This window comes from Gasterosteus aculeatus, chromosome 10 (genome assembly GCF_964276395.1).
Source record: "Gasterosteus aculeatus chromosome 10, fGasAcu3.hap1.1, whole genome shotgun sequence".
Lineage (NCBI taxonomy): Eukaryota > Metazoa > Chordata > Actinopteri > Perciformes > Gasterosteidae > Gasterosteus > Gasterosteus aculeatus.
The window spans coordinates 18,008,204-18,036,099 of record NC_135697.1 but is presented as its reverse complement, the minus strand read 5'-3'; the positions used below and the strand labels follow the sequence as shown (position 1 = coordinate 18,036,099).

Below are 27,896 nucleotides of genomic sequence, written 5' to 3'. Positions count from 1 at the left end.
GATCAATTCTTCAGGAATGAGCCCCCCCCCCCCCCCTCCTCCTCCTCCTCCTGTGTCCTGCTGGTCAGTTGGAGAGAGCTTTTCAGGAGAAGGTCAGCTGGCTCACAGCAGGTAGGTCGCTTCTCCACATCTTCTCTCAATGCTTCTTTCATTCAGAACCGTCCTGGCGTTTAAAACATGTCCAGTGACGTTATGGACACGACACCAATGTGCCTGTGAATCCCTACGAGCTGAAAACAATAACAGATTATTGCAACTTCACAGACAACCGATGACGAGCAACAACGTATTTGTTCTACCGGACAGACAACATTTATGCATAAGTCACAAAGAGTGAATGTTATGCAATGATGTAATATTTTAATATCTTCTGTGTAATCCTCGGTCTGCAGGTGAGCTCATGTCCGTGGGATCAATATTAATTAATCAGTGAGTGTTGCTCATGCTGCTGATTCCTGAGACGAGAGAATTGTTGCTCGATGACTGTTTTTTTCTCCAGATGTCACGATGCAGATGTTTTTACTTCACTGGCATGAGTCAGGTGGATTCTACTTCTCCATCAGAACAACGTCGTTCTAATGCAACAAGTTTACAAAAGTGCAGAAACAATTCAGTGATGTTGCAGTATTTTGCTTAAATCAGTCTCCTCATCAATCTGCATTTTATATCTCGTAATCCAGAATCATTTTAATGGAAAACCTAAAACATTTTCAACATGATCATGAAAAACATGATGTGTTTTTAAAGATGAATTCACTGAATCTGCAAACATTCCTAGTAAATCATTAATATCACGTAAAAAACTTTTACGAGAGAGAGCAGCTTTTTTCTTTTCACTGTTTGTGTGAAAGTCTCGTCTGGCTGCGTCATCGATACTAAACGAGGGGCGTGTAATCATTACATCACAAACCGCCAAACAGCCTCACAACACGCCGTTGCCCTGCAATAAAAAAAACAGTCCAGGCTCAAATTTCTGGTTCTGACAAGTGAAGCTAATGCATATTTGTGTTGTTGGTGTATTCTGTGTAGTGACCAGCGGGGGGCGACTCCTCTGCTCCAATAGAAGTCTATGAGAAAATAATTCTACTTCTCTCTTGATTTATTCCCATTGGTGTGGCTGAGTTCATCAGATGTGAAGCTGGTGAGAACGAGACATCATCAGGGTCAAAAGTCAGAAGGTGAAAAAAAATATTTTAAACAGAGAACATCAAAAAATAGTGAAGATTGAAAAAATTATAGAACTGCACCCACTTAGTTTCATTTTGAATACATTTTTCAATGTTCAAGAACAAAACTTTGACTTTCAGGTTCACATTTGTTTTTTAAATGATCAAAACGTTTGGCCTGGATTTGGCTCCATAATCCTTCTCCTTCACAAAAGCCCCATAAACTACTAAAACTATACGCAGCTTCACCAATGAGGAGAGACTCTCGAAGGAAGGAACCAATCCCAGAGAAGTCGTCTGTCTGAACTCCTTGTTGCCATGGTGATGACCTTCAACACGATCCAAACTTTTCTGTTTTTTTAAAAGGAGAGGACGTCATCACCTGTGTGGGATCTGAGCCACTGAACGGAGATCTCCTCCACCTGCAGCTCCACCTCCTCCACCTGCAGCGTCACCTCCTCCACCTGCCTGCTGGAAACAATCCGCTCCTCAGCTCTCTACCGGTCCGAGCACAGCCATGCTTCCCTTCGCCTCCCCCCTCCTCCTCGTCCTCCTCCTGGCTGCTCCGGCCCTCCCGACCCCAATGCCCTCCAACCAGCTCCAGGTCAGAGGTCAAAGTTCGTCGGGGGACACCAGGCAGGACTCCATCAAGGTGAGAGATGGTTGCTTGTGACATTGTGATTACGGTGTTTTTCAAATACCTGTGTAGAGAACCATGTACATGTTTAAAAAATGGGAAAAAGTATTCTATCAAGTAAAAAAAATGTCTTAGCACAAATATTAATACTATAGTTTTCAGTTTTAGTTTTGTAGTTTTAGTATTACTGGATTTGACACGGTCGACCATCCCATACTACTGGATCGACTAATCAACTGGGTGGGACTCTCTGGCACAGCACTTAACTAGTTTGAATCCTACTTGAAAGACCGAAAATACTTTGTGTCTGTAGCTAATTACACATCAGAGCTGCAGAAAATGACATGTGGTGTCCCCCAAGGTTCAATACTGGGGCCCCTTCTATTCAACATCTACATGCTTCCATTGGCTCAGATTATGAAAAACAACAGTGTGTTATCATAGTTATGCAGATGACACACAAATCTATATAACTATATCTCCAAGGGACTACAATCCAATACAGGGGCTGGATAAATGCATTGGACAAAGCTAAAACAGAAGTAATTGTTTTTGGTAACAAGGATGAACGATTGAGTTCAGTCAGCGCTGAGCTTCAATCACTGATGTTAAAAACCACAAACCCAGCTAGAAATCTAGGTGTAATTATGGATTCGGACCTCAACCTGAACAGTCACATCAAGACAGCTACAAAATCAGCCTACTATCACCTAAAGAATATATCAAGGATTAGAGAAAACTGAAAACTACTGCTGGTAGTTTCATCTAAAACAATCCATCCTGTATCAGCTGATTATGTTTTTGACATCTACGCTGTCCTCGCTGCAGGTGGTCGTCTCCGAGGGCCGCGTGACTCAGGAAGACGGGTCTGACAGATCGGGAGGTAGAAGTCACTTTCCTTTGTTCATCAGTTTGACATCTTCTCAGATGCTGCTTCTGAGTTCTTCTGAAGTTCCCCTGAAGTTCTAATCCCTCCCGGTTCTTCTCTCAGGAAAAGAGGTCGACCTGACCCCCGGTTCCCCTCTGGTCCTGACCCATCGGATCACACTGGTTCCATCCTCCGGGTCCAGGTCCGGTTCTTGCGGGTGCGAGGCGGACTTCGCCGCCCTGCGGGGGCGTCTCGAGCATCTGGAGAGGGAGGTGTCGACCCTCAGGGAGAAATGTGGAGGAGCTGACGGAGGCTGCTGCACCTCCAAAGAGAGCAAAGGTACAACAATATGATTATTGTTTTTAAGAGTACATTTTTGTGTATTTATTTGTGTTGTTGGTGCTTAACAACAACAACAACAAAGCGCATAATCCAGTCAGGAGGTGGTGGAGACCAAAGACTGAGATAAAAGAGAGTGAATATTAAGATGGTTGGTTTGGATGGTTGGTTTAACCTCGAGCCGCAGCCACCTCCCGAACCACGAATACTCAAATCTGAAACAGCGTCTGGAGCAGTGGGAGTCAAACTGGGGTGCCGGGGTCCCCGGGGGTCCTGTGACAACGTAGCAGTCTGTGTGCTCACTTTAACACACAGTGCAACACATAGTATAACACACCGTGTAACATACAGTTTAACACATAATGTAACAGAAGGCAGAAGGACGTCATGAGGACACAATTAAGGAGAAATAAAAGTCCTCCTCTTCAAAAATCAAATGCTGCATTCCTCCAAATTATAGTTTTAAAAATAAACATATTGAGGAACCCAAATCAAATCCAAAAAGATTTACCTAGATCTGATCACGGTCACCACGGCAACAAATACAAACACACACACCAGCCGATGTTCGAATATCAAACCAGTCTAGACTGGGTTGTTTTGTGTCTTTGTGTTGTTTACAGCAACATGCCTTGTGTAAACGTTGATGTCCCAGACAGAATACCTCAAACGTTTATGCATGAGACATTCATGCTCCGCAGGGAACGAATCCTCAAGACTCCATGTGGATGATATTTGTGTTTTGGAGTGAAATGTTTGGCCACAAAATTGTGCACAACAAATCAGCAGAGGAACCTTTGAAAAAAGACGCATTGTAGAACAGCAGAACCTCAGTGTGTATATTAACGATGCTAACAGGGTCTGCTATCAGTCCATTCTGCACACTTTTACTAAAAGAATGTACACAAATGGAGGCTGACATGTGAGCATATTAGCATTGTGAGCATATTAGCATTGTGAGCATGTTAGCATTGTGAGCACGTTAGCGCTGTGAACATGTTAGCGCTGTGAACATGTTAGCACTGTGAGCATGTTAGCATTGTGAGCATGTTAGCGCTGTGAGCACGTTAGCGCTGTGAGCACTTTAGCACTGTGAGCATGTTAGCATTGTGAGCATGTTAGCGCTGTGAACATGTTAGCACTGTGAGCATGTTAGCACTGTGAGCATGTTAGCATTTGTCCAGTTTGTCACCATCTTTAGTGTTATTTCTAGTCCACATGTTCTCCTGTTGTTTGGATGATTTTAGCTCATTAACTCACATGAAGTCAATGAGACAATAAAATGATTCAGTCCTTTAATATTCAGCCAAACTGAATCGAGTGTCTCAAAATAATAAAGAATAACATGAATAACAACAAAAGATGTTATTCCTGCTTTTAAGGCCAACAGATGTAAATATGTATCTAGATTTTAGATGTTCTACGATAGACCTTAGAACAAGAAAACCAACAACAGAGAAGTTGACAAACATCCAAACAATCCAACTACACAATGATGTGACGTGTAGCCTCTTTTTCACTGGTGTTGTGTCTCTTTGAGTTGTTGTGTATATCTTTGTGGTTGTTTTCTATGTCTGTGGTGTGTTGAATACTTCTCTCTGGTATTCATTATTTCTCACCGGGCTGTCAGTTAAATCCTTTTCAACAGATTTCTGTTCTCATCACTCAGGACCTCGTGGACCCATTATAGCCTGGCAGAGCTACAAGCTGAGCTAATGCTCTGTGTGTGTGCGTGTGTGTGTGTGTGTGTGTGTGTGTGTGTGTGTGTGTGTGTGTGTGTGTGTGTGTGTGTGTGTGTCCTCAGTCAGTCTTCACCTCTGACCCTCTAATTAGTGAAAGCAAAGCAAGTTGCACCGTGATTAGAGAGGATTAGACCCCCTCCCCTCAGGACTCATGTTTCTAATTAACCTCCACTACTAAACAGGATTTTATGGAGCTGAATCCTTGTTTACAACCCTACGCTGACGAGCTGCTGAACCGGGATGTCCCAAACTGTCCTCAGCCTTATCTGTTATGCTGTCACTCATGATGACACGCCCCTCGCAGTCGATGCCCCGCCCCCTGCGCCACATCAGGGTCAAAAGTCTGAATGTGAAAGAAAACGCGAAAATAAGTTTTCAATCTGAAAATTAGAATCTGCAATCGAATATTCTAATACAGTGCATATCAAGGAAATATATATATATATATATATATATATATATATATATATATATATATATATATATATATATATATATATATGAAGTGAAGATTGAAAAAATATATTTTCTTAAAAAAAAGCTATATTCATTTTTCATCCACTTATTTTTATTTTGAATACATTGTTGTATTTTTCAGTGTTCAACAACAAAAGTCAAACTTTCAGATTCACATTTGTTTTTTAAATGAACAACACTTTTGACCATAGTAGTCGGTCCATCCATGTTCACACTGATCATGACTGACGAACAGATGTTTCCAGATGTTTTGACACTTTAAACGTTACAGAGTGAATACAGGCCTGTAAAACCAAAATATCCTGGTCTCAAAGTCGGATGGATTATTAAGTAATATTATTTGCATTATTGATTTATGAAAATAATGTATTAGAATGTCAAATAATTTATACTGTTGTTTGTAAAATGCAATGTTTGGCTTTAGTTGCTTTAGAATAAAAATAAAATGTCTCATAAAGACCAAGTGACACAAAATAACTGTTTTATTCAGAGAAACAACAAATGCAGAGCGGATTTGACCCGATCATTAAACGGAAGATAATAATCCAGCATCTCGAGGGGTAACCATCCCTGTCTCTTGTCCCGCTGTCTCTTGTCCCCCTGTCCCCCCGCTGCAGGTTCCGGCTGCTCCATCCGAGGGGACGGGGACGGGGACGAGTGTCCCAACGAGTGCAGCCACCAGGGCCGCTGCTCGGGGGGGACGTGCGTCTGCTTCCCCGGCTTCCACGGAGCCGACTGCGGCCAGTCCAACTGCCCCGGGAACTGCACCGACAGGGGGCGCTGCGTGGGCGGGGAGTGCGCCTGCGACCGCGGCTTCGCCGGGCCGGACTGCTCCGAGAGAACGTGCCCGAACGACTGCGGCGGCCGCGGCACGTGCGTCGGCGGCAGGTGCGTCTGCGACGCCGGCTTCGCGGGGCCGGGCTGCGGCGCCACAGGTTGCCCCGGCAACTGCGCCAACAAGGGGCGGTGCGTTAAAGGGAGGTGCGTCTGCCCGCCACCGTTCACCGGACCGGACTGCGGCCGGTGTGACGACGGCCTGGCGGGACCCAACTGTGACGGCGGTGAGTGAGACCCGGCGAGGACAGTGTCCTCCGCCAGGACCTGTCCAATGACGCGTAGATCCATAGCTCCGATGGACTCAACATGGGGATGTTCCATTTGCACCTCATTGGGGTCCAGATGTTTCGATCCAGATGCATTTACACTAATGAGCACCATGGAGTCTTTTGTGTACATTTACACAACCAACACTTTGTGAATATATTTAAATATGATTTAAAATCACCTCACTCAAAAGGAAGCAGCAATAAAAACACAAAAGTTCCTATTGAATCATTTTTATATATAAAATACTTTGCTAATAAGATAATAACTTTATTAATCCTGCAGGAAAGTCTCGTGCCAGAGTTTGATTATTTGCTATATATATATATATATATATATATATATATATATATATATATATATATATATATAATACAAACATTGAAAATGAGATGAATAATTATAAAGCAGCAGGTAAAATAGAATAGCAATAAGATATAATAATGACTCATCATCAGAGTACATCCAAAGTAACCAGCGACTAATAAAAACGTAATATTGTGTTTTATTAAAAAGCAATCAAATAAAACTGCACAATAGTTGAAGGAAAAAACTTTTGATTTGTACTTTTTTGCACTTTATTGTCTGCAGTTTTTCCTAAAAGTGCAGGATTAAATATATACAAAATGAAATACATGAATCGAATACATAGATAATCCATCCATCCGTCTTTATCCCGCACACGGGGTCGCAGGGGGCTGGAGTCGAGAATACATAGAGAATAATAATTAAGTACATTAATAACAATTACATTAACAAAGTAGATGCATGAATAATACTGATGATTGAATGAATGATTAAATGAAATGTGTAAACTCTCTCCAGTGATGTCGGGCGTTCCTCAGCTGAGCGCCAGTGACATCACAGAGACCTCCGTCCTTCTGCTCTGGACTCCACCCGGCCTCCAGTATGAGACGTACTACGTCACCTTCAGCAGCCAGGTAGGACCGCGTCTTCTTCCTCCTCCAGAACAGTCTGCCTCTTTAGGGCGGGGCTTCCTGTGATTGACAGGTCTCTGCCATATCCGGCCTCCTCTTCCATCCTCATGTTTTTCTAAAGGGTCACACTTCAACACTGCTTTACTTTACTGAACACTGCGTACACAACAACAAAACCATCTGACCTTTGACCCTCATATTATACCAACGGTATAACAACTGAAGCCTTTTTAATTCTCAAACGTACAAGAAAACGTACGAGATCCGGACCTGAGGATTTGCGCAGCTGAAGGAAGTGACATTCAACTTTCCAGCCAGATTAGATGTAATAAACATCTGCGGGACGGTTTGGATGAAGACGTATTTCATCCGGTTTCCACGGCAACAAGGGAAACCATGAAATCCCCACGCAGCCATTCAAAGACGATTCATGAACGCTCACACAGCTGTTCACTGAAGCTTATGAAGTGAAATATAACAAACCGCTAAATTGATCCTTTAGTTTCGTTTTAGCTCCTTTTATTTCCTCATAAGAAATGCAAAGATTTCCTCGGTGAATTACTTTAATTACTGTAAGTCATTCCAATGTATAAATGTATAAACTAAATGTTTATAGGTTCTGACTGCAGCCTCTTAAAAACCAGTAAGGAAACTACATTCAACTCAATTCATCCTTATTACCACTAAAATATACATATTTTATGAAAGTAGTGATTAAAAGTTACAAGGAATATTTTAAAAGTGCACTAAAGTAAAAAAATGTTCTTGTTTACTCACATTGTGTACAAAAATATACCATGGTGGCATTATGGAATCTCCTAAGGAGTTTAAATGTAAAAATGTGTTTTGTGTCTCTTTTTGGACACATTGTGTCTCTTTGGAGTTGTGTTGTGTCTCTTTTTGGACACGTTGTGTCTCTTTGGAGTTGTGTCTCTTTTTGGACACGTTGTGTCTCTTTGGAGTTGTGTTGTGTCTCTTTTTGGACACGTTGTGTCTCTTTGGAGTTGTGTCTCTTTTTGGACACGTTGTGTCTCTTTGGAGTTGTGTTGTGTCTCTTTTTGGACAGGTTGTGTGTCTTTGGAGTTGTGTCTCTTTTTGGACACGTTGTGTCTCTTTGGAGTTGTGTTGTGTCTCTTTTTGGACAGGTTGTGTGTCTTTGGAGTTGTGTTGTGTCTCTTTTTGGACACGTTGTGTCTCTTTTTGGACACATTGTGTGTCTTTGGAGTTGTGTTGTGTCTCTTTTTGGACACGTTGTGTTTCTTTGGAGTTGTGTTGTGTCTCTTTTTGGACACATTGTGTCTCTTTGGAGTTGTGTCTCTTTTTGGACACGTTGTGTATCTTTGGAGTCGTGTTGTGTCTCTTTTTGGACATGTTGTGTCTCTTTGGAGTCGTGTTGTGTCTCTTTTTGGACACTTTGTGTCTCTTTGGAGTTGTGTCTCTTTTTGGACACGTTGTGTCTCTTGTGGTCCTGTGTGCGTTGGGCCTTTATTATCCCTCGCAGGATGAAGACGCACTGAGTGAACAAACGCACACCTGTGAGACTCTTTTCTCTGGCGTCTCTGACGGGAAACAGATCTGATTTGTTCATTTTGTCCAAACAAAAGGCCGAAGTTGTCTCGTGGATGAGATCATCGTCCGACGCCCACAAACACCTCATATCTCCTCTTTAATTTCCTGCTGCGCCACTTTCCGAGTCCAGATGTTCGTATTGGCCTTCATGCCTCCTCCAGACGGACCCTCGAACCGGCAGAGACGGCGTCTCCATGACGACGGCGTTTGGCAGCGCGACGGCTTCAGGGTCACGCGCCTCCCTCCGGTCTGCCGGACAAACATTCAGTGCAGCGTAGCGACGAGTTGACTGTTAGCTTTTAGCACTGTTAGCTTTTAGCACTGTTAGCTTTTAGCACTGTTAGCGCTGCAATACGGTGTTACAAGCTGAACAAAACAGTCCTTGAAGTCTTCTCTATGTGCGAGTTGAAGGTCACATCCTGGTCCAAGAGAACTGGGTACCAGAGACGTTCCAGCCACAGAACGCTGTCAGGTGACAGCTGACTCCGACGGCGCTGTGGATCCATCGAGATAACTTCAGCATCAGGAAGCTGCCGGTCGTCTCTCAGGAAGACGTTCTCGTCCAACAAGCTGGTCGGTCTGTAGTTCTGCCATGAGAGGCAGCAGAAAAACACCTGAAAATAGAATGATTTTTCATATTTGTTGCTCCAGTGTTGCAGTGAAATGTCAGAACCAGAGAACGCTGCGTGTGCGTCGTGGTGTTTTGTGGTTATTTAGCTGACGTACAACCTCACAATATCTTAATTACAGTATATTTTAGGAGATTCAAGTGGGAACCGTGTTTTTGGTCTCGGCAATGGAAGGTTGATGCTTGGTTGCCCGGCAACCGTTCTTAAAAGCAAGTGTTTATTCGTCGCCGGGCTCCACGGACCGGTGAACCTCGCCGGTTTGTGTGTCCTCAGACATCTGCGACCAATCGGCAGCAGACGGCATTAAAGTCGTGGAAAATGGGAAATCAGGCCGGTTTTCATGAGCGGGAGAGAGAGAACAAAGAGGAGACTCACTTCCTGAAGCAGACCAAATCAAATCTGCCCTCACGGAGGAATCACATCACCGGACGGCTTCTCAGGCATGTTTCACACGCAGTCACAACGTTCACCTCAAGAGCGCCGACCCCGACTCACCTTTAGTTTAGAGTCCATGAGAAAATGAGAGAGACGAAAATAAACCGAGAAAGAAAAAGTCAAAATAATGGAAACAGAACATGAATTCTCAAACATGTCTGATTGAATGTAGACATGCTGGTTGAAGCCAGCAGGCGGCTAGCAGACGGCTAGCAGCAGCTAGCTTAGCTCCACACAAGATATACTCAATATATTATTAAAATATTAAAACGCGAAGGAGGGAAAAGAAGAGAACGGGGAAAAAGAGTCAAAGCTCAGAATAGAGAACCGAGCGCTGGGAGAGAAAAAGGATGCAGATGTGGGATGCTTGTTGCCGCGGAAACGTGTAAACACCGTAAGAAACATGGAGTCTGCCAGAAGGAGGACGTCCCCGCCGGCCCACAGCTGGGACGCAGAGACAGAGAGATGTTTACCCGACCAACTGAGTCACAACAACAACAGCTGACCGGTCTACAGGGACACCAGGACGATCCGAGGGGGACGACAGTGAACATCTGTCTGGAGGAGATGTTGGCTCGATGACGCGCTTCACGATCCGTGTGAGATTTCTCCTTCAAACGTTCCCGAAGCCAAACTTACGTCTTTAAGAGACTTTTCCTGTAAAAAGCCCAAATATTCAGTTAACAATATTAGAAAACAGAAAGATCCGAGCTTTAAAAACTATTATTGGATCAAATATGTTGTTTCTCCGCTAAATATAGTTTATTCTTTTTTTGTAGTTTATGCAGTTTAAACTTTTGATTTGTGTGTATTTATATTAATGAACATATTTCATGTTTCTATCTCACCGTCATTAACTCACATTTTCCCCAAATTTCAGGACATTTATAAACTGTATTATTGTTTTTGTACTGAGGTATTTTTACTTTACTCAAGTATTTCCATTTTATGCTCCAGCCAACGTCAACCTCCAGTTTAGAAAAGCACGCCGTGTCTTTGACCTGCCTCCTCGGTGCTGGTCATCACCATGACAACGCTTCCAAACCAAGATGGAGACGGACAAAATGTAGAACTCCGTTTTCCAAAGCCAGTTAATGTTACTACTGATGAGGTCGGGACTCAACTAATATGTGAAGGTGCCAATCAATCGAATAACCGTTAGCTGACACATGAATGGGTGATGATGAAAGATGAAGTAGTGGAAAGTCTCTCTGCTTCTTGCGCCTGGTGTCCAGTTAACGAGGTGCGTCTCCTTCACTTGGACGCTTGGATGTAAAAAGGCCCGAGAGGACCAGGCTCTGTGTCAGGAAGCCCTGCTGTTGCCCAGCGACGGTGATGTGGTTGGTTGTGCGAGTCTGTGAATCATCTCAGTAAAACGCCTGAAACACGTCAATCGTTCTTTTATTACAAGTTTCATTGCCTCGTGCTGCAGTTTCCCAGATGAGAGATCGGCGTTACACAGTCGATACTCTTCATGGGAGAACTGAGAGGAACGAGGCCTTTGTGTACACACATGCATGTGTACAAACATACATGTAGATGTTTACACATGCATCCACATGTATGCACACAGAGCGAGTTTATTGGAGTCTCACGTTTAACGATGTCGCCCTCATTAATGTGAGCGGCCTCTGAGGCTCCGCTGGCCAGTCGCCATGGCAACCGGCCTGGCAACCATTTACTTCAGTGTCCTTTCATTAGAACCAGCGCTCCCAGTTGAGTTACTGGTGAGGAAGCGTTTCACTCACAGGAAGTTACAGTATTTTCACAATAAACAACGAGAACTTGTTGTGACCTGTTTGAAATCTAGAAGATGACTGAACACTGAACACAGTCAGCAATCAATCAAAGAGGATTTATTCCTGATAAATAAATCAATAATGCTCATGATGAAAAATGTATTCAAATTCAAACAAAAGTAGTTTACATAAACAAATGCAATTTATGATATAAATATATTCTAGAAATGATTCTATATTCTATTGGTTCATGAACAAAAGCGACAATAAAATCATAAAAACTTTATTGACATCAAAATACAACCAAAAATTATGATATTTAATTATACATTTCTCTCTGCAAGCTTCTGTTGTCTGGTTACCGGATCACAGACGCCATCGTCCTGCTGCTTTTTATGCACACACACACACACACACACACACACACACACACACACACACACACACACACACGCACACACACACACATACATACACGCACATAGACACACACACACGCACACACGCGAGATGCCCTACAGACTCCACATGCACTAATAACGAGATCATCACGTGGTTTTTGTCACTATTAGTGAGGATTTGTTTGATACAATGTTTTTCACATTGTATCAGTCACTGTAACACTCGCCAGAAATACAATGTAATGAAACGAATGGACCATCATTTCAACCAGTACTTTAATGTCACATTGAGTCACATTGAACAGGTGATTTTAGTTCAATGAACCAATGATCTTTGTTTTTTGTGGATCGTATCCAATCAAATGAAAAAAAAGTGTTTTGCAATTTGATCATTGGAGTTTTGGCATCACGTGGCATCACGGTTCTGAAATCAGAGGCAAAGTGACTGTGAAAGCTTTAGTGCGTGTTCTACTTTCTTTATTCCCCCTGGTCCGAACAGAAGGACACTGAGCAGCAGATCAGCGTGCAGGTGGACGGCGGCCTGACCACCTACAGCCAGACGGGCCTGGCAGCCGGTCAGGATTACACCGCCACCGTCGCCGGGGAGATCGGCGGGCAGAGGGGAGCCGAGAGCTCCGTGACCTTCACGACCCGTGAGCGGCCCGCGGTCATCTCTTCCTATGAGTAGAAACCCTCAGCAGGCAGAAGACAATCGGCTCACAGTCTTTTTCCATCGCTAACAAGCGCTTACGCGTACTTCAGATTCTTTTTCTAAACTCTTAACACAGACTCACACCTTCAAAACACAAGTGGATCATTTTCTTCTTCAGAAACACATTTTGTTCAATATCATTTCCAAATAGAACACATCTTTCTCTGCACACACTAACTTCACCAAAACACTGGAAATCTGACTCAAAATGAAATTATTCTGTCAACGAATAACACTTGTTTTCACTTCACAACAGGCAGTGAATCAAAGTACACCAGGTTTCATTGTTGACATTACAAAAACTGCACAGACTTCTATCCTTCAGTTTGAAACTGTTATTTCTGGAGCGAAGAGGAGGAGCTGAGCTAAACGCGCAATGTCATTTAAACGTGTCTTCTTTTCACTGCCGTTGCACGCGGCCACATGTTACCCGGCAGGATGGAGGCTGTAAAAACTCTTCTTCTTCGTCTTCCCCTCCAGTCACGCCGGGTCCCACCAACCTCCGAGTCGTCAAGACGACCTCCACCTCCGCGGTGGTCCAATGGGAGCGGTCGCAGGGTGAGATCGACAGGTACCACGTGATCGTCACGCCCACCGACGGAGCGGGGAGCAGTCAGGAGGTGACGGTCCCGGCTGGACAAGACTCCGCCCACATCCGGCAGCTGGAGGCGGGGCGTTTGTACGACGTGGTAGTGGTGGCGGAGAAGGGGGCGAGTCGGAGCAAACCAGCGACCAGTCAGGTTACTCCAGGTGAGCTGGAACGTTGACGCCAGGGAATGATCTCATGGTAGCTCACAAGTCGTCTATTATCGTCCTGTCTGCTGTTACCCAACAACCGGCAAGTCAAATTCCTTGTATGTCTGACATATTATGCAATTAATTATGCAATAAATGTTTCCTGATTCCTGAAGAGGTCACAGTTTATTGTGAAATTAAATCAACAGGGTTATGAAAACCTTTCAGACAGTTGTCTCTGCGTTCAGTGTGGATTCATCCGCTGCAGAAAATAGTCCCCAACAAATGCAGCGCTTCCATTGTTCTGTTGAAAAAAACACAGCGGTTCTGTAGTACAAAATATGTATTTGTGTTTTTCAAGATTTACGTCTTCAGTTGAAACCAATGGACCCGGAGCTGAGACGAACTAACGTGTTGTGGACAAAGTAGAATAACAACAGACTTGTCCTTTAAGTTTTTAGTTTGGTGCAACACTCACACTACTTTGCACATAATCAGCAACTCAAACTTGTTCCTCCTGATTTCATCTACATGAGACTACATTCAGCATCCAGACACCAAATTATTCCAACGAACAAACAAAAAAAACATACTCCAACATTTCTCAAGGAGTTTGCCTCAACCGTCCATGAGCAAATAATAATTCTAATATTCCTCTAAGTGCTCTGTTTCCTCTGTCCGTGTTTAACGTTGTTCATATATACATTTCCTCCTTGCAGGTTCGACTGCGCTGAGTTGTTTGTTTTTCACTATTAATCAATTTCCCTTAAAGGTATCGTAAAGAACATTAAAACTGCTTTTCTCCCTTTATTAGATGTGAGCTCCTCTGGATTATTAGCAGCAGTAGCATAGGACGACCTAAACACTGAATCCAAATGCTCGCTCCTTTCACATCTTTAGGGAAGACCTTACCAGGGGTTACCACGGCAGCTTCGGCGTTAGCACCCGGACAAAATGTCGACCACGGACTCCGAGACTTTAACCCCTCGGACGAGGTGCAGGTGTTTGACCAACAGGAGAGGAGGGAGGAAGTGAAAGTCGGAGGTGTAAGTGGCCACAACAAAGACTCGCCAGTCATCGCAGGAACTAAGCCTCTGCTCAGCAAAAAGGTGGAAATAAATGGTACCATACCCAAAGACACAGAAAGGTCTTCATTGTACAGGAAGCCAAACGTCTCAGGCCCTTTCCGTTTAAACACAACCAGATTTTTGTCCAGATGGAGACAGTTTGGTCCAGGTCCTTTGAAAAAGCTCCCGGTGGGTCAAAAGAAGAAGCCACCGACAGGACCCCTAAAACTTAAACCAGATGTACCCGCTAGTGGAGACAGGACAATGGCTTTGACTTTGAGAGACCCGGATGTGAACGCGTTAACGCCTGAGGCCTGTTCCAATACAAGCAGACGGAGTAGCTCCGAGAAACCGACCGCCGATGCTGGCACCAAAGAGCAAACAGATGTTGGCCGGGTCGGCCAGGGAAACGACACTCCAGTGTCTTCGGAGCCAACTGGGACCGGTCGAAGCCAACAGAAGAAATGCATGAACAAACTTAAAGTGACACCTTTTAGATTACCCAATCGGGGCACAGGCAGCGGGTGTAAAGGACATGGAACCGTACTGGTAGCAAAGACCACCGGTTCCGATCAAGGTTCCCCTGAAACAGATGATTTGAAACCCTCGGAGACAGATGTCGACTATTCACCCGATCCTTTAGTAAAACTCCTGACGGACACTTTTGACGATTTGAACATCACAACTTTTTCTGTTCACCTGTCAAAACCATCAAATCTCTCAGAAACAGCGACGAGGCAGATTTTAAGGGAATTGAGGCCGTTAGTGCCTTTCTCGTCCGCCTCGCATTCATCCGCACAGTCATCATCTTCCTCATCCTCTTTATCCTCACCTTCACTTGGTCCGTCTTCTTCAACAGCAGCTCCCTCACCACCACATTCACCATCATCCTCTCTTTCCAGCTCAGATAGATCAGATTTAATTGGAAGCAATGAGCCAGATGTTGATAACAACAAAAGTGTGAGTCACATTACCTCACCTCAGGACGGAAAACTGCAACCCACAGGAACTCTTTTCCAACGTCCACCTGCAAAACATGGATATGTACGTCGCCTGCGGCCAAACTTTGGATCGCATCAGAACAAAACCCATCTGAATTTGGGAGTTCCTCACCATTTGACTCGTCGTTTAAATCTTGGCCCGAAAAGACAGACAGAGACGAGGCATACATCCACGATTCAACTACCATCTTCAACGTTTTCATCTGCCTCAGTGGAATCTTCAGTTGCGGTAGAGACACCAGTAAGGCATATGAGTGGAGACAAAGATGGGGCAACTACAATGGCATCATCTGGAGTTGAACAAAACCAGACAATGGCACCAACAGAAGAGCGAATTCCAGTTCGGCGTCTTCCTCCAAAAGGACGATACCTGCTGCGTAATCCGATTATCAGGGGGTTTCAGAATCGGACTCATTCAAATTTGAGGCAGGTGCCTTCGCCTTCACAACCTATAAATCCTGCATTAGATGCAAGAATAGACCAGGTATCTTCTGCTGTATTGCTGGCCACTTCTTCTTCTCCTGTTTCCAAAGGATCCTTTCCAACTGAAGGTCGGGGGCCAATAGTAGCCGAGAATGTAGACAGAGTAGAGACAAGTATGCCCTCAACAAGTATGTCCACTGAGTTCAATCAGACCATCAGAGGGATTGGAGTGCCTTCCTCTCATCGCCCCACTCACAGAGTTGGTTATGTCCGTCAACTGTATGCTAGACATTTCCAGGAGGCCCCCTTGCCTTCCCAAGGAGTACAAACAAGACCATCAGGAGAACACAACACTGCAGAAGTTATTCCACATTCCCTAATGGATGACCAGAATTTAACGGTCAGACCCCAGATTAACAAATTACAAGGTTGGGACAATGCTCCAAACCAAACCACTAAATTGGGAGCCGAAATAATTCACACCTCAGATTCAAGGTCTAACACCCAGAAAGACAGAGCCAATGCTGGCAAAATCACAAGAGTTACAAGTCAAGGTGGACCAAAACTCCACCTGCCATCAAGAGGTGCAACCGCACAGCGTCACGCCCAGATAAGAGGCTACAACAGCGGGGAAACAAAAACAGATGATACCACCAAAGGTTTGTTGGAGAGTAAACCTGAGCAGACAAGAGGTGTTGATTCAACAGATGGTTCCTCTTCCGGAGACACAAGAGAACCTCTGGACCAAGTGGGAGTCACAAACCGGACCTCAGATGGATTTACGCTCACGTGGGACTCTCCGGAAAAGAAGTACAAGAACTTTGTGGTGACAAGCAAAGACGTTCAAACCAAAGGAACAGAATCTCAAAAGGAAGATAGAGTGACTGAAAGTGTCTCCCAACAAAGTCCAAAGATTTCAACAAGTACAGAAACTAAACCGGTTCCAGGAAGCGACAAAACTTTGAAAAACATACTTCCTGGATCCGCTCGCTCTTTCCGGTTTGAGCATCTTCCTCCTCAGACCAAGTACACCGTGACCTTGCTCGGAAAGGGACCCGGCCTCCTGTCCAGACTGCACAAGCTTGTCATCAGTACAGGTACAAGTCATTGTGACAGTGGCCCATTGACTGCACAATGCTACAACATTACCGCCAATGTTGTGAGGTCCTTCATAGGAAACTCGCACCGGCACCTTAATTTAAACTCAAAAATACTCATTTACTAGTCAGTCATGTTGGGTGTGACTGGAAATGTTTGCTCGCCCACTAAATGCTTCCTCCATGTTTATCTCAAGAGCTTCGGAGCTTGCTCTTGAAAACTGTAAGCTCACGATTTACAGTTCCTCCCCCTTGTACTTCTTATCTCAACGATGTCACCTGTTGTTTTCAGTGGATCTGGAAGTTCAAAATCTAAATCTAATTGTGTTTTGTGTTAACGCTGTTTGTGCACTCATTCCTCAGCTTTTAATGAACATTCATGGATTAGCAGTCATACATTATAATCATCACCGACTCTCTCAACCATAAACACACAGTTTGATGTCAAACCTCAGTTGTGCTCTGGCAGTCTCTGACATTGTCGGCCATTGTTGCACTAGCTAGCATGTTGTGGCTTGTAGTTCTAGTTTAGCAGCCTTAGCGTGATTGTCAATTGTAGTTGGCTAACTTTGGTAGCTTGCTTTCGTCTTAAAATACTTCAGTATTCACTGCTTTAGGTAAATTAACCATTTCCATCCAAATATTTAGCAAATTCTATGCAAATATGGAGCAATTTAGTGGGAAACAAAAACAAGACACAAAGTTAACCATGCTTTTTGAGTTGTCTAAACCTCCACAGACCTAAACCATAGTGATGAATATTATATGAATTAATTAATTCATATAATATGAATTGATATTTGGATGTAGATTCAATAAGCGAACAGTATTAAATGGTAATTATTTTGATGATTGTTTAACTAACAATAAGAACGTTATTGTTCCAGCTTCACCAATATGAAGATTTTAATCATATTAATTTATCTTTAAACATTTCTTAAGATGTATAAGAGTTTCTTATACATAGAGTATTTTTACTATTGATAAAACAAGTATGCTTTCCTGATGATACTCATCCTAAAATAGCCTCGTATGGTTTGTAGTATTACTCTCAGTACTTTTGAAAGTAAATGATGGATTCAAGTTACAATAAAGAATGTTAATACTTATTCCACCATGTACTACACTTGATTTGCAACCAACACATCTTTCATGAAAAATTGGATCTATCAATCAATCTACGAGCCCCGTGATTGGCTTTAACCTGAGAACGGTCTCTAGTGAGACCACCTGCTCTCCTTTAACTGAGTTGACATCAAATGAGCTCAAGCTAACGACCGATTCATTGCTGCTGTGGTTTTCTCTCATTCAGGGTAAGCTAACAGCCATCTTCACTGACAACCCGTCACCTCTCACCCGAACCAGGGTAAGACCACGTCTGGTCTCTGTACGCTTCGTCTGTCTCCTCCGCTCACGTCCACGATTCGCACAAATACCAAAACAGAACATAATGAAACGTCACACTTTTTCCTACTAAAGTCCAGCAGCGTAAATCAATTTAGTTTCTCCAACAGTGGTCTCCATTCACATGAAATCACCAAGACTTTTCTCATCGTTTTGAGTCTGAGGTAAAAATAACCGTCTCGTGGGTGAAATATTTCTTCAATCCCACGAGTTTACAAGAAGAGTAAAAATAAAGAAATAACACAGCAAAGTTTGATCATTTAATCGGTCCGACTCTTTTTTATAGATTGTGTACTATGTTAAGATATGAAAAGCGTTCTAGGATGATACGCCCCACACACGGGTTCCTAATCTGCCTCCCGGAGCTTTTCTGTGAGGAATTAAAGTCTGAATGTGTCTGTTTTCATTCTTCTTTTGTCTCTCCGGCTGCACTTTCCCTTCCAGGTGTGAGCGAGCAGCCGTCAAATGTTCCTCCGCTGCCCTGCAGGGTCCATCCTCTTGCTTCTGGCTGTCGTAGTTCTACGTGTCCCCATATGATTAGTATACTGTAAATATACAGTAAAAAAGAATATATATATATATTTATATATATATATATAGTATACTGTATATATGTCTGCATATATACACTCACTGGAGCACTAATGGCAACGTGTGGATGGATGAAATAATGATGAACTCCTCATGAAACCTTCGTCACTACTCTTCATCACAAACTTTGCTTGCCCCCCCTCCTCTCCTCCTCTGGCTTTCATCCGCCCCTCTCATGGTTTTCTTCGTGCCGTCCAGGCCCCGAGCCTCCGACCAACGTCGTATTCAGTGAGGTGACGGAGAACTCTCTGACGGTGTCGTGGACCAAACCCAGGACTCCCGTCAGTGGTTACAAGGTCACCTACACCCAGACGGAGGAGGGTGAGGACCGACGCCCGTCCTGGATTAAGTCCATTTTATTAACATCCTGCTCATTTGACCTTGAGATGAAATGCGTCGTTCCTTCTCGGCCTCCTTGGTGACGCCAGGTGAGCCGGTGTCGGTGTCCGTGGACTCGGACGACTCCACTCTCGACCTCAGCAAGCTCACCCCTGGTTCCGCCTACGAGGTCAGCGTCATCTCCCTGCTCGGGCTGGACGAGAGCGACCCGACCCGAGACCTCGTCGCCACGCGTGAGTCCCGATCCGTGTTCCTAATGTGGGTGTTATTGTTCGTATCGCTTATTCACAAGTCTTAACCTAAAACAAAAAAACATTTACACTCATTTCACTGCAATTAATAAGGGAGCTGAATGAAGAACCTCCTGATGCTGATTTGTGAAAAAAATCTGAATTCTCTCCTCTTCAAGTCTGCAAAGAAGAAGAAAGCAAACAAGTTTAGAAAATTCTGTTTTCTGGAGGTAGTTTGGATCCGTCTCTTTGGTGAATTCCATCAGTGTGTTGATTATGACTCTCTTCTAGTTCCCGACCCGCCCACCGACCTCCGGGCCTTCAACGTCACCGACACGACGGCCTTGTTGCTGTGGCGACCGGCGCTGGCCACCGTCGATAAGTACATCATCGTGTATGGTGCTGGGACGGGTGAGTGATGTCATTGACCCGCCTAAACATATTATCATGACTTATTCGTTGATTGTATTTTGTATTGTTCATCTGAACCTGGAAAGTTATCAATCAATTAGGAGGCTAAAACAATATTTATCTCCACTAAATTACAGCTTTCTCTTACTTTCTGAAAATAGAAGGAATATCAAGTCATAAAAATAATAAAATATTAATAATAAAAACATCATTGATAATTATTATAACAACAATAATGTTATAATCTAAAATAATGATAATAAAATAATAATACTAATGAAATATTAATAATAAGAGAAAATAATAATCAATCACACATTTTGAAATTAATTTATCTCGATTAATGAATGTTTGTTTTCCTTCTTAGGACTAAATCTTACAAGTAATGAGTAATCACTTTAGAACGCATGTATTTTAGACACTATTGTTCAATTGTTAATGTTATTTTAAATAACATTAAAAAACGACACATCATCTTGGAGGCAGAACTCCACCTGGTGGAAGATGTTGAACTAGCGACTCTTCCTGTTGTCCTCGTGCACTTTGCTCTCAACTCTCCATCATTCAATTCAAGAGTTTGAAGTGCCACATTTAGCAGGACGTTTTCAAATCACGTCTTTTAGGGACACAGTGGTGGTCCTCTCCAGCTGTGTGCCGCGCAGGGTAACGTTAGATGTTGAGATGGAAGCAACCTAGCAGCTAGCTTGCCTCTCTTCATCTTGAGCCACCGTTAATAATAATTACACTCTAATAATGATGTCTTAAATAATAAGAATACTCATAACAAAATCTATACCATCAAGAATACAAATAATATTAATATTAATAAAACTACTGATGGTGGATTCAGACTCAGAGTTGAGGATCAGCGTGTCTGGAAACGCAGCAGAGCTGCAGCTGAGCGGCCTGGAAGGATCCAGCACCTACACCGTCACCGTCACCAGCCAGCGGGGCAGCACACAGAGCTCGGCGGCCTCCACCAGCTTCACCACGACCGGAGGTCCACACACACGCACGCACACACACACACACACACACACACCTTGTAGTCGTGGAAATAGCTAGAAACGCCTCCACTATTCCGCTCCAGGCTCCGGAGGCGGAGAAAGCCCACGTGACCTCCGTGCCGACAACCTGACCCCGCGCACAGCCATGTTGTCATGGAAACCGCCCTCAAATCCAGTAGGCAGCTACAGGCTGACCTATCAGAGAGAACATCTGGGACTGAAGGTGAGTTGTGTCGGTTATGACCGCTGAGGTCACATGTGAAAGGTGGAGGTCTCTGAACTGCAGTAGATAGCACCTCTACCCACTATACCTGCAGTAGGTAGTACCTCTACCCACTATACCTGCAGTAGGTAGTACCTCTTCCCACTATACCTGCAGTAGGTACTACCTCTACCCACTATACCTGCACTAGGTAGCACCTCTACCCACTATACCTGCAGTAGGTAGTACCTCTACCCACTATACCTGCAGTAGGTAGTACCTCTTCCCACTATACCTGCAGTAGGTACTACCTCTACCCACTATACCTGCACTAGGTAGCACCTCTACCCACTATACCTGCAGTAGGTAGTACCTCTACCCACTATACCTGCACTAGGTAGCACCTCTACCCACTATACCTGCACTAGGTAGCACATCTACCCACTATACCTGCACTAGGTAGCACCTCTACCCACTATACCTGCAGTAGGTAGTACCTCTACCCACTATACCTGCAGTAGATAGCACCTCTACCCACTATACCTGCACTAGGTAGCACCCCTACCCACTATACCTGCAGTAGGTAGTACCTCTACCCACTATACCTGCAGTAGTTAGTACCTCTACCCACTATACCTGCAGTAGTTAGCACCTCTACCCACTATACCTGCACTAGGTAGCACCTCTACCCACTATACCTGCACTAGGTAGCACCTCTACCCACTATACCTGCACTAGGTAGCACCTCTACCCACTATACCTGCAGTAGGTACTACCTCTACCCACTATACCTGCAGTAGGTACTACCTCTACCCACTATACCTGCACTAGGTAGCACCTCTACCCACTATACCTGCACTAGGTAGCACCTCTACCCACTATACCTGCAGTAGGTAGTACCTCTGCCCACTATACCTGCAGTAGGTAGTACCTCTACCCACTATACCTGCAGTAGGTAGTACCTCTGCCCACTATACCTGCAGTAGGTAGTACCTCTACCCACTATACCTGCAGTAGGTAGTACCTCTGCCCACTATACCTGCAGTGGGTAGTACCTCTACCCACTATACCTGCAGTAGATAGCACCTCTACCCACTATACCTGCACTAGGTAGCACCTCTACCCACTATACCTGCAGTAGGTAGTACCTCTACCCACTATACCTGCAGTAGGTACTACCTCTACCCACTATACCTGCACTAGGTAGCACCTCTACCCACTATACCTGCAGTAGGTAGTACCTCTACCCACTATACCTGCAGTAGGTAGTACCTCTTCCCACTATACCTGCAGTAGGTACTACCTCTACCCACTATACCTGCACTAGGTAGCACCTCTACCCACTATACCTGCAGTAGGTAGTACCTCTACCCACTATACCTGCACTAGGTAGCACCTCTACCCACTATACCTGCACTAGGTAGCACATCTACCCACTATACCTGCACTAGGTAGCACCTCTACCCACTATACCTGCAGTAGGTAGTACCTCTACCCACTATACCTGCAGTAGATAGCACCTCTACCCACTATACCTGCACTAGGTAGCACCCCTACCCACTATACCTGCAGTAGGTAGTACCTCTACCCACTATACCTGCAGTAGTTAGTACCTCTACCCACTATACCTGCAGTAGTTAGCACCTCTACCCACTATACCTGCACTAGGTAGCACCTCTACCCACTATACCTGCACTAGGTAGCACCTCTACCCACTATACCTGCACTAGGTAGCACCTCTACCCACTATACCTGCAGTAGGTACTACCTCTACCCACTATACCTGCAGTAGGTACTACCTCTACCCACTATACCTGCACTAGGTAGCACCTCTACCCACTATACCTGCACTAGGTAGCACCTCTACCCACTATACCTGCAGTAGGTAGTACCTCTGCCCACTATACCTGCAGTAGGTAGTACCTCTACCCACTATACCTGCAGTAGGTAGTACCTCTGCCCACTATACCTGCAGTAGGTAGTACCTCTACCCACTATACCTGCAGTAGGTAGTACCTCTGCCCACTATACCTGCAGTGGGTAGTACCTCTACCCACTATACCTGCAGTAGATAGCACCTCTACCCACTATACCTGCACTAGGTAGCACCTCTACCCACTATACCTGCAGTAGGTAGTACCTCTACCCACTATACCTGCAGTAGGTAGTACCTCTACCCACTATACCTGCAGTAGGTAGTACCTCTGCCCACTATACCTGCAGTAGGTAGTACCTCTACCCACTATACCTGCAGTAGGTAGTACCTCTGCCCTCTATACCTGCAGTAGGTAGTACCTCTACCCACTATACCTGCAGTAGATAGCACCTCTACCCACTATACCTGCACTAGGTAGCACCTCTACCCACTATACCTGCACTAGGTAGCACCTCTACCCACTATACCTGCAGTAGGTAGCACCTCTACCCACTATACCTGCAGTAGTTAGCACCTCTACCCACTATACCTGCAGTAGGTAGTACCTCTGCCCACTATACCTGCAGTAGGTAGTACCTCTGCCCACTATACCTGCAGTAGGTAGTACCTCTACCCACTATACCTGCAGTAGATAGCACCTCTACCCACTATACCTGCACTAGGTAGCACCTCTGCCCACTATACCTGCAGTAGGTAGTACCTCTACCCACTATACCTGCAGTAGATAGCACCTCTACCCACTATACCTGCACTAGGTAGCACCTCTGCCCACTATACCTGCAGTAGGTAGCACCTCTACCCACTATACCTGCAGTAGATAGCACCTCTACCCACTATACCTGCACTAGGTAGCACCTCTACCCACTATACCTGGACTAGGTAGCACCTCTACCCACTATACCTGCACTAGGTAGCACCTCTACCCACTATACCTGCACTAGGTAGCACCTCTACCCACTATACCTGCAGTAGGTAGTACCTCTACCCACTATACCTGCAGTAGTTAGCACCTCTACCCACTATACCTGCACTAGGTAGCACCTCTACCCACTATACCTGCAGTAGTTAGCACCTCTACCCACTATACCTGCACTAGGTAGCACCTCTACCCACTATACCTGCAGTAGGTAGTACCTCTACCCACTATACCTGCAGTAGGTAGTACCTCTACCCACTATACCTGCAGTAGGTAGTACATCTACCCACTATACATGCACCAGAACTAAAAGAGTGATACTACCCACTATACCTCCCCACTGCAGGTATAGTGGGTAGTATCACTCTTTTAGTTCTGGTTCTGTTCCCTCTGGGTCAAATGCACTTATTGTCACTTCAATTCAATTCAATTAATTTTATTTTGTAGAGCCCAGAGGTCTGTACACATACGACATCCTCTCTCCCGAAACCCTCACATCAGCACAGGAAAAACTCCCCAAAACATGAAAAACAGGGAAGAAACCTCAGTGAGAACGTCAGAGGAGGATCCGTCTCCTGATGGACAGACTACAATGGATGCCATGTGTACAGAATGAACAATGTATAATACATGCAATTATATGACAGAAATGATTCAAGTAATTGTGAGTAGTAAGCCAGACGCACAGCAGGACCACTGCAGGGGCAACCACCATCAGATAGAACCACCATCCACAGAAGCCTGTGGGGAGGGAGAGCACAGAGACTTTAGGAGAGTGCAGTCACTTATAAGTCACTTTGGATAAAATCCTCATCTGGATGATGAATCTAAATGTATTTTAATAAGGTAAAAGTACCATTACATCAGTGTCAAAACACACTCTGTCTTTGTGGTCACAGGAGGTGATGGTGGACGCCTCGGTGACGGAGTACAACCTCACCAGACTTCACCCCGGATCAAAGTACTCGGTGCAGCTCCAGGCCGAGAGAGGAGGCCGCTTCTCCGCTGCCATCTCCACTGACTTCACCACCGGTAACGGCCTGGAGCGATGTGCACCGCTGTCACGGCGATTGACTGACGGACGCTAACGGGCCTCCTCCCGTCTCTTCCTCAGGCACCCTGAGGTTCCCCTTCCCCACGGACTGCTCCCAGGAGCTGCTGAATGGCATCAGGACGTCCGGCGAGGCCGAGGTCTTCCCTCAGGGCAAACAGGGGACCCCGATGGAGGTTTACTGCGACATGGAGACGGACGGCGGCGGCTGGACGGTACGGTGACAGAGTTCAGCGCTACTTTTGTTGTTGTTGTTTTAATCAACAACATGAATAATTGTGGGAGATAAAGGAAGTGAAGTTGTCCTGCGTGCTTCCTGTCGGCAGGTCTTCCAGAGGAGGAAGGACGGCTCGGTGGACTTCTTCAGGGGCTGGAAGGACTACACCAGAGGATTCGGGGTGCTGAGCGGAGAGTTCTGGCTAGGTGAGAAAACGAGAAGGACTGAGTGTATCAGCGGACGTGGTGGTCGACCTGGATGACGTCACTAGTAGAATGAGGTAAAGGTCACGGCGACACCTCAGAAACGTGACTCAACTGAAAGAAACGTCCTCTAAACTCCAAGAACTTTCTGTTTCTAAATGTCCTCTCTTCTCTTCATCTCTTACAAATGAGCAGGAATTTTAAATTCACCTTTTCAGAATACCTTTTTATTTGACCACATACGGAATACTCAAGGGGGTTCTGGGTAAAAGAAGTCTTTTCATCAAACGAAAGGTTGCGATCAAAAGTTCAAAGCATCGACATTTAAATGGCAGGAAAATTAGAGGAGCAGCAAAACGATCCAGTTTTAATTCCAGAAACAGCAGAGTGACGTTTTGCTCAGAAACAAACTGGTCTTTGCCTCCTCAGGCCTGGAGAGCATCTACAACCTGACCGCCATGACCAGGATGAGCCTGCGCGTGGACCTGCGGGACAAAGACGGGGCGGCCTTCGCCAAGTACTCCACCTTCGAGCTGGTGAAGAGGAACTACAAGCTGATCGTGGGCGGATACAGCGGCACAGCAGGTGAGCGGGAAACGTGCTCAGGTACTGCAGAGGAAAAGACAAATAATGGTTTTATCCGTTTGAATTGAGCAATGAATTAAAAATATGTGTTATAACTTTTTATGGATTATGAAATAATTGTTTGCAAAGTTGTAAAAATTGAGGCGAAAGAAATAGTCCTTAAAGGGCCAATTCTGTGGGCGGGGCTCCACATCGAGCAGTGTTAAATCTCACGTGGTTTCTTGAAGGACGCTATATTTCATGTGCTCCCCCAGGTGACTCCCTCAGCTACCACAACCAGCGGATCTTCTCCACCAAAGACCGCGACCTGGCGCCCTTCCTCACGCGCTGCGCCATGTCGTACCGGGGAGGCTGGTGGTACAAGAACTGCCACGAGGCCAACCTGAACGGCGCCTACGGCACCGACCGCAACCAGCAGGTGACATCATCACTGCGCGCCGCACATGTGGCACTTTGTTCAAGTCAAACAAGGATTAGTTTAGATAAACTGAAGTCACAGTTTAAAGTTGAGCTTGTTTGGTTCACGATCGTTTTATGAAGTTTTGTATTTAAACGATATTATCTCATAATATTAATGATCAGCTGTTTATCCACCTGTCAGTCTGACACCCCAGTGCGTGTGTGCGTGTGTGCGTGTGTGTGCGTGCGTGCGTGTGTGTGTGCGTGTGCGTGTGTGTGTCTGTCAGGGTGTGATCTGGACCGCCTGGAGGGGAACAAAGTTCTCCGTCCCGTTCACCGAGATGAAGATGAGACCAGCAGCCTTCAGTCCTCCGACCAGAATATGAAGACGATGAACTGAAACACACACACACACACACACACAATGCGTGATATGGACAGCAGTGTGTACACACACACACACACACACACACACACACAAGGAGAGATGGAGACGTGTCTCTTTTCATCTGTATACAGGTCAGTTATCTGTATGTAGTTGTACAGTTCTTTTTTATAACGGTGCTGCTTCTTTTTATTTAAAGGGCCAGAAAAACGCACCAAAGCTCGACGGCCGGCTTGCAGCTTGTAGCTTGCAACTTGTAGCTTGTAGCTCTTAACTTGTAGCTTGTAGCTTGTACCTCGTAGCTCGTAGCTTGTAGCTTGTAGCTTGTAGCTTGTAGCTTGTAGCCCCAGTTGTGAGTGAAAGATTTGGGCAGTTAAATGTGTGTAGATCAAAACAGGAAGAGCTTCCTGTTTCAGTGTGTTTCACAATAAAACCACCGAATAAACTGGAATTAACGTGTTAAAAGAGAAACCGACTCGAAGTTTACAGTTTGAAGTGCGTCACGTGTTCAGCATCTTTGAGAATAGTTATTATGGCTGTAACAGCTGACTCACTTTATGTTTCCTTACTTCCACCCTGTTTGGCGACGCAGGCTCACCTGTGGATGAATCCCAGGTACGCACCAATACATGTGTATTTCTTTATGTAAATAAATACCTGCCAAAGACTTAAACATACAGTAAAATAAAAAATGGCTATATTATTTGTTGTTGGTCGAGCAAAACATTAAAGACATTGTTTTGAGCTTGAATTCCTCCAAGAAAATCCCGTTGCTGTTTCTGATCGAGTCAATCTGATCTGTGGAATAATTCAGATATTTAGGTGAACCCGTCTGTGGAAACCAGCAGGTGAGTCACGGAGACCTTCGCTTGTCCCTCTGCGGCGCCTTTGCAAATATCTCCATGTTTCAATTGTTATTTTTAATAAAGGTTTTAAAATCA

At 44.8% G+C, this 27,896-nt stretch overlaps 1 protein-coding gene and 1 long non-coding RNA gene across 5 annotated transcripts; one reads left to right on the top strand and one right to left on the bottom strand.

Annotated features, from left to right (window-relative positions):
- Positions 1–43: 43 nt before the first annotated feature.
- On the top strand, positions 44–27,896 carry tnxbb (tenascin XBb). Of its 4 annotated transcripts, XM_078081029.1 has the most exons (20): positions 44–111; positions 1,533–1,818; positions 2,632–2,686; positions 2,795–3,010; positions 5,847–6,290; positions 7,159–7,274; positions 12,544–12,697; positions 13,237–13,506; positions 14,392–17,079; positions 19,273–19,395; positions 19,503–19,646; positions 19,935–20,054; positions 20,905–21,054; positions 21,145–21,284; positions 25,015–25,147; positions 25,230–25,381; positions 25,493–25,589; positions 26,016–26,171; positions 26,426–26,589; positions 26,858–27,896. In XM_078081029.1, the coding sequence occupies exons 2-20, from the start codon at positions 1,684–1,686 to the stop codon at positions 26,954–26,956; spliced, it is 5,556 nt and encodes a 1,851-aa protein (XP_077937155.1). In that variant the 5' UTR covers positions 44–111; positions 1,533–1,683; the 3' UTR covers positions 26,957–27,896. The 4 variants fall into 4 exon arrangements, with proteins under 4 accessions (XP_077937155.1, XP_077937159.1, XP_077937158.1 ...); XM_078081033.1 differs by lacking the exon at positions 14,392–17,079; XM_078081032.1 differs by lacking the exons at positions 19,503–19,646; positions 19,935–20,054; positions 20,905–21,054; ... (5 more) ...; positions 26,426–26,589; positions 26,858–27,896 and adding an exon at positions 18,392–18,445 and having other exon boundaries at positions 19,273–19,394.
- Positions 24,536–25,079, bottom strand: LOC144383490 (uncharacterized). The gene is made up of 2 exons (XR_013450903.1): positions 24,972–25,079; positions 24,536–24,856 (listed from the first exon to the last, which is right to left on the bottom strand). It is a non-coding gene; the product is annotated as an uncharacterized LOC144383490 (long non-coding RNA).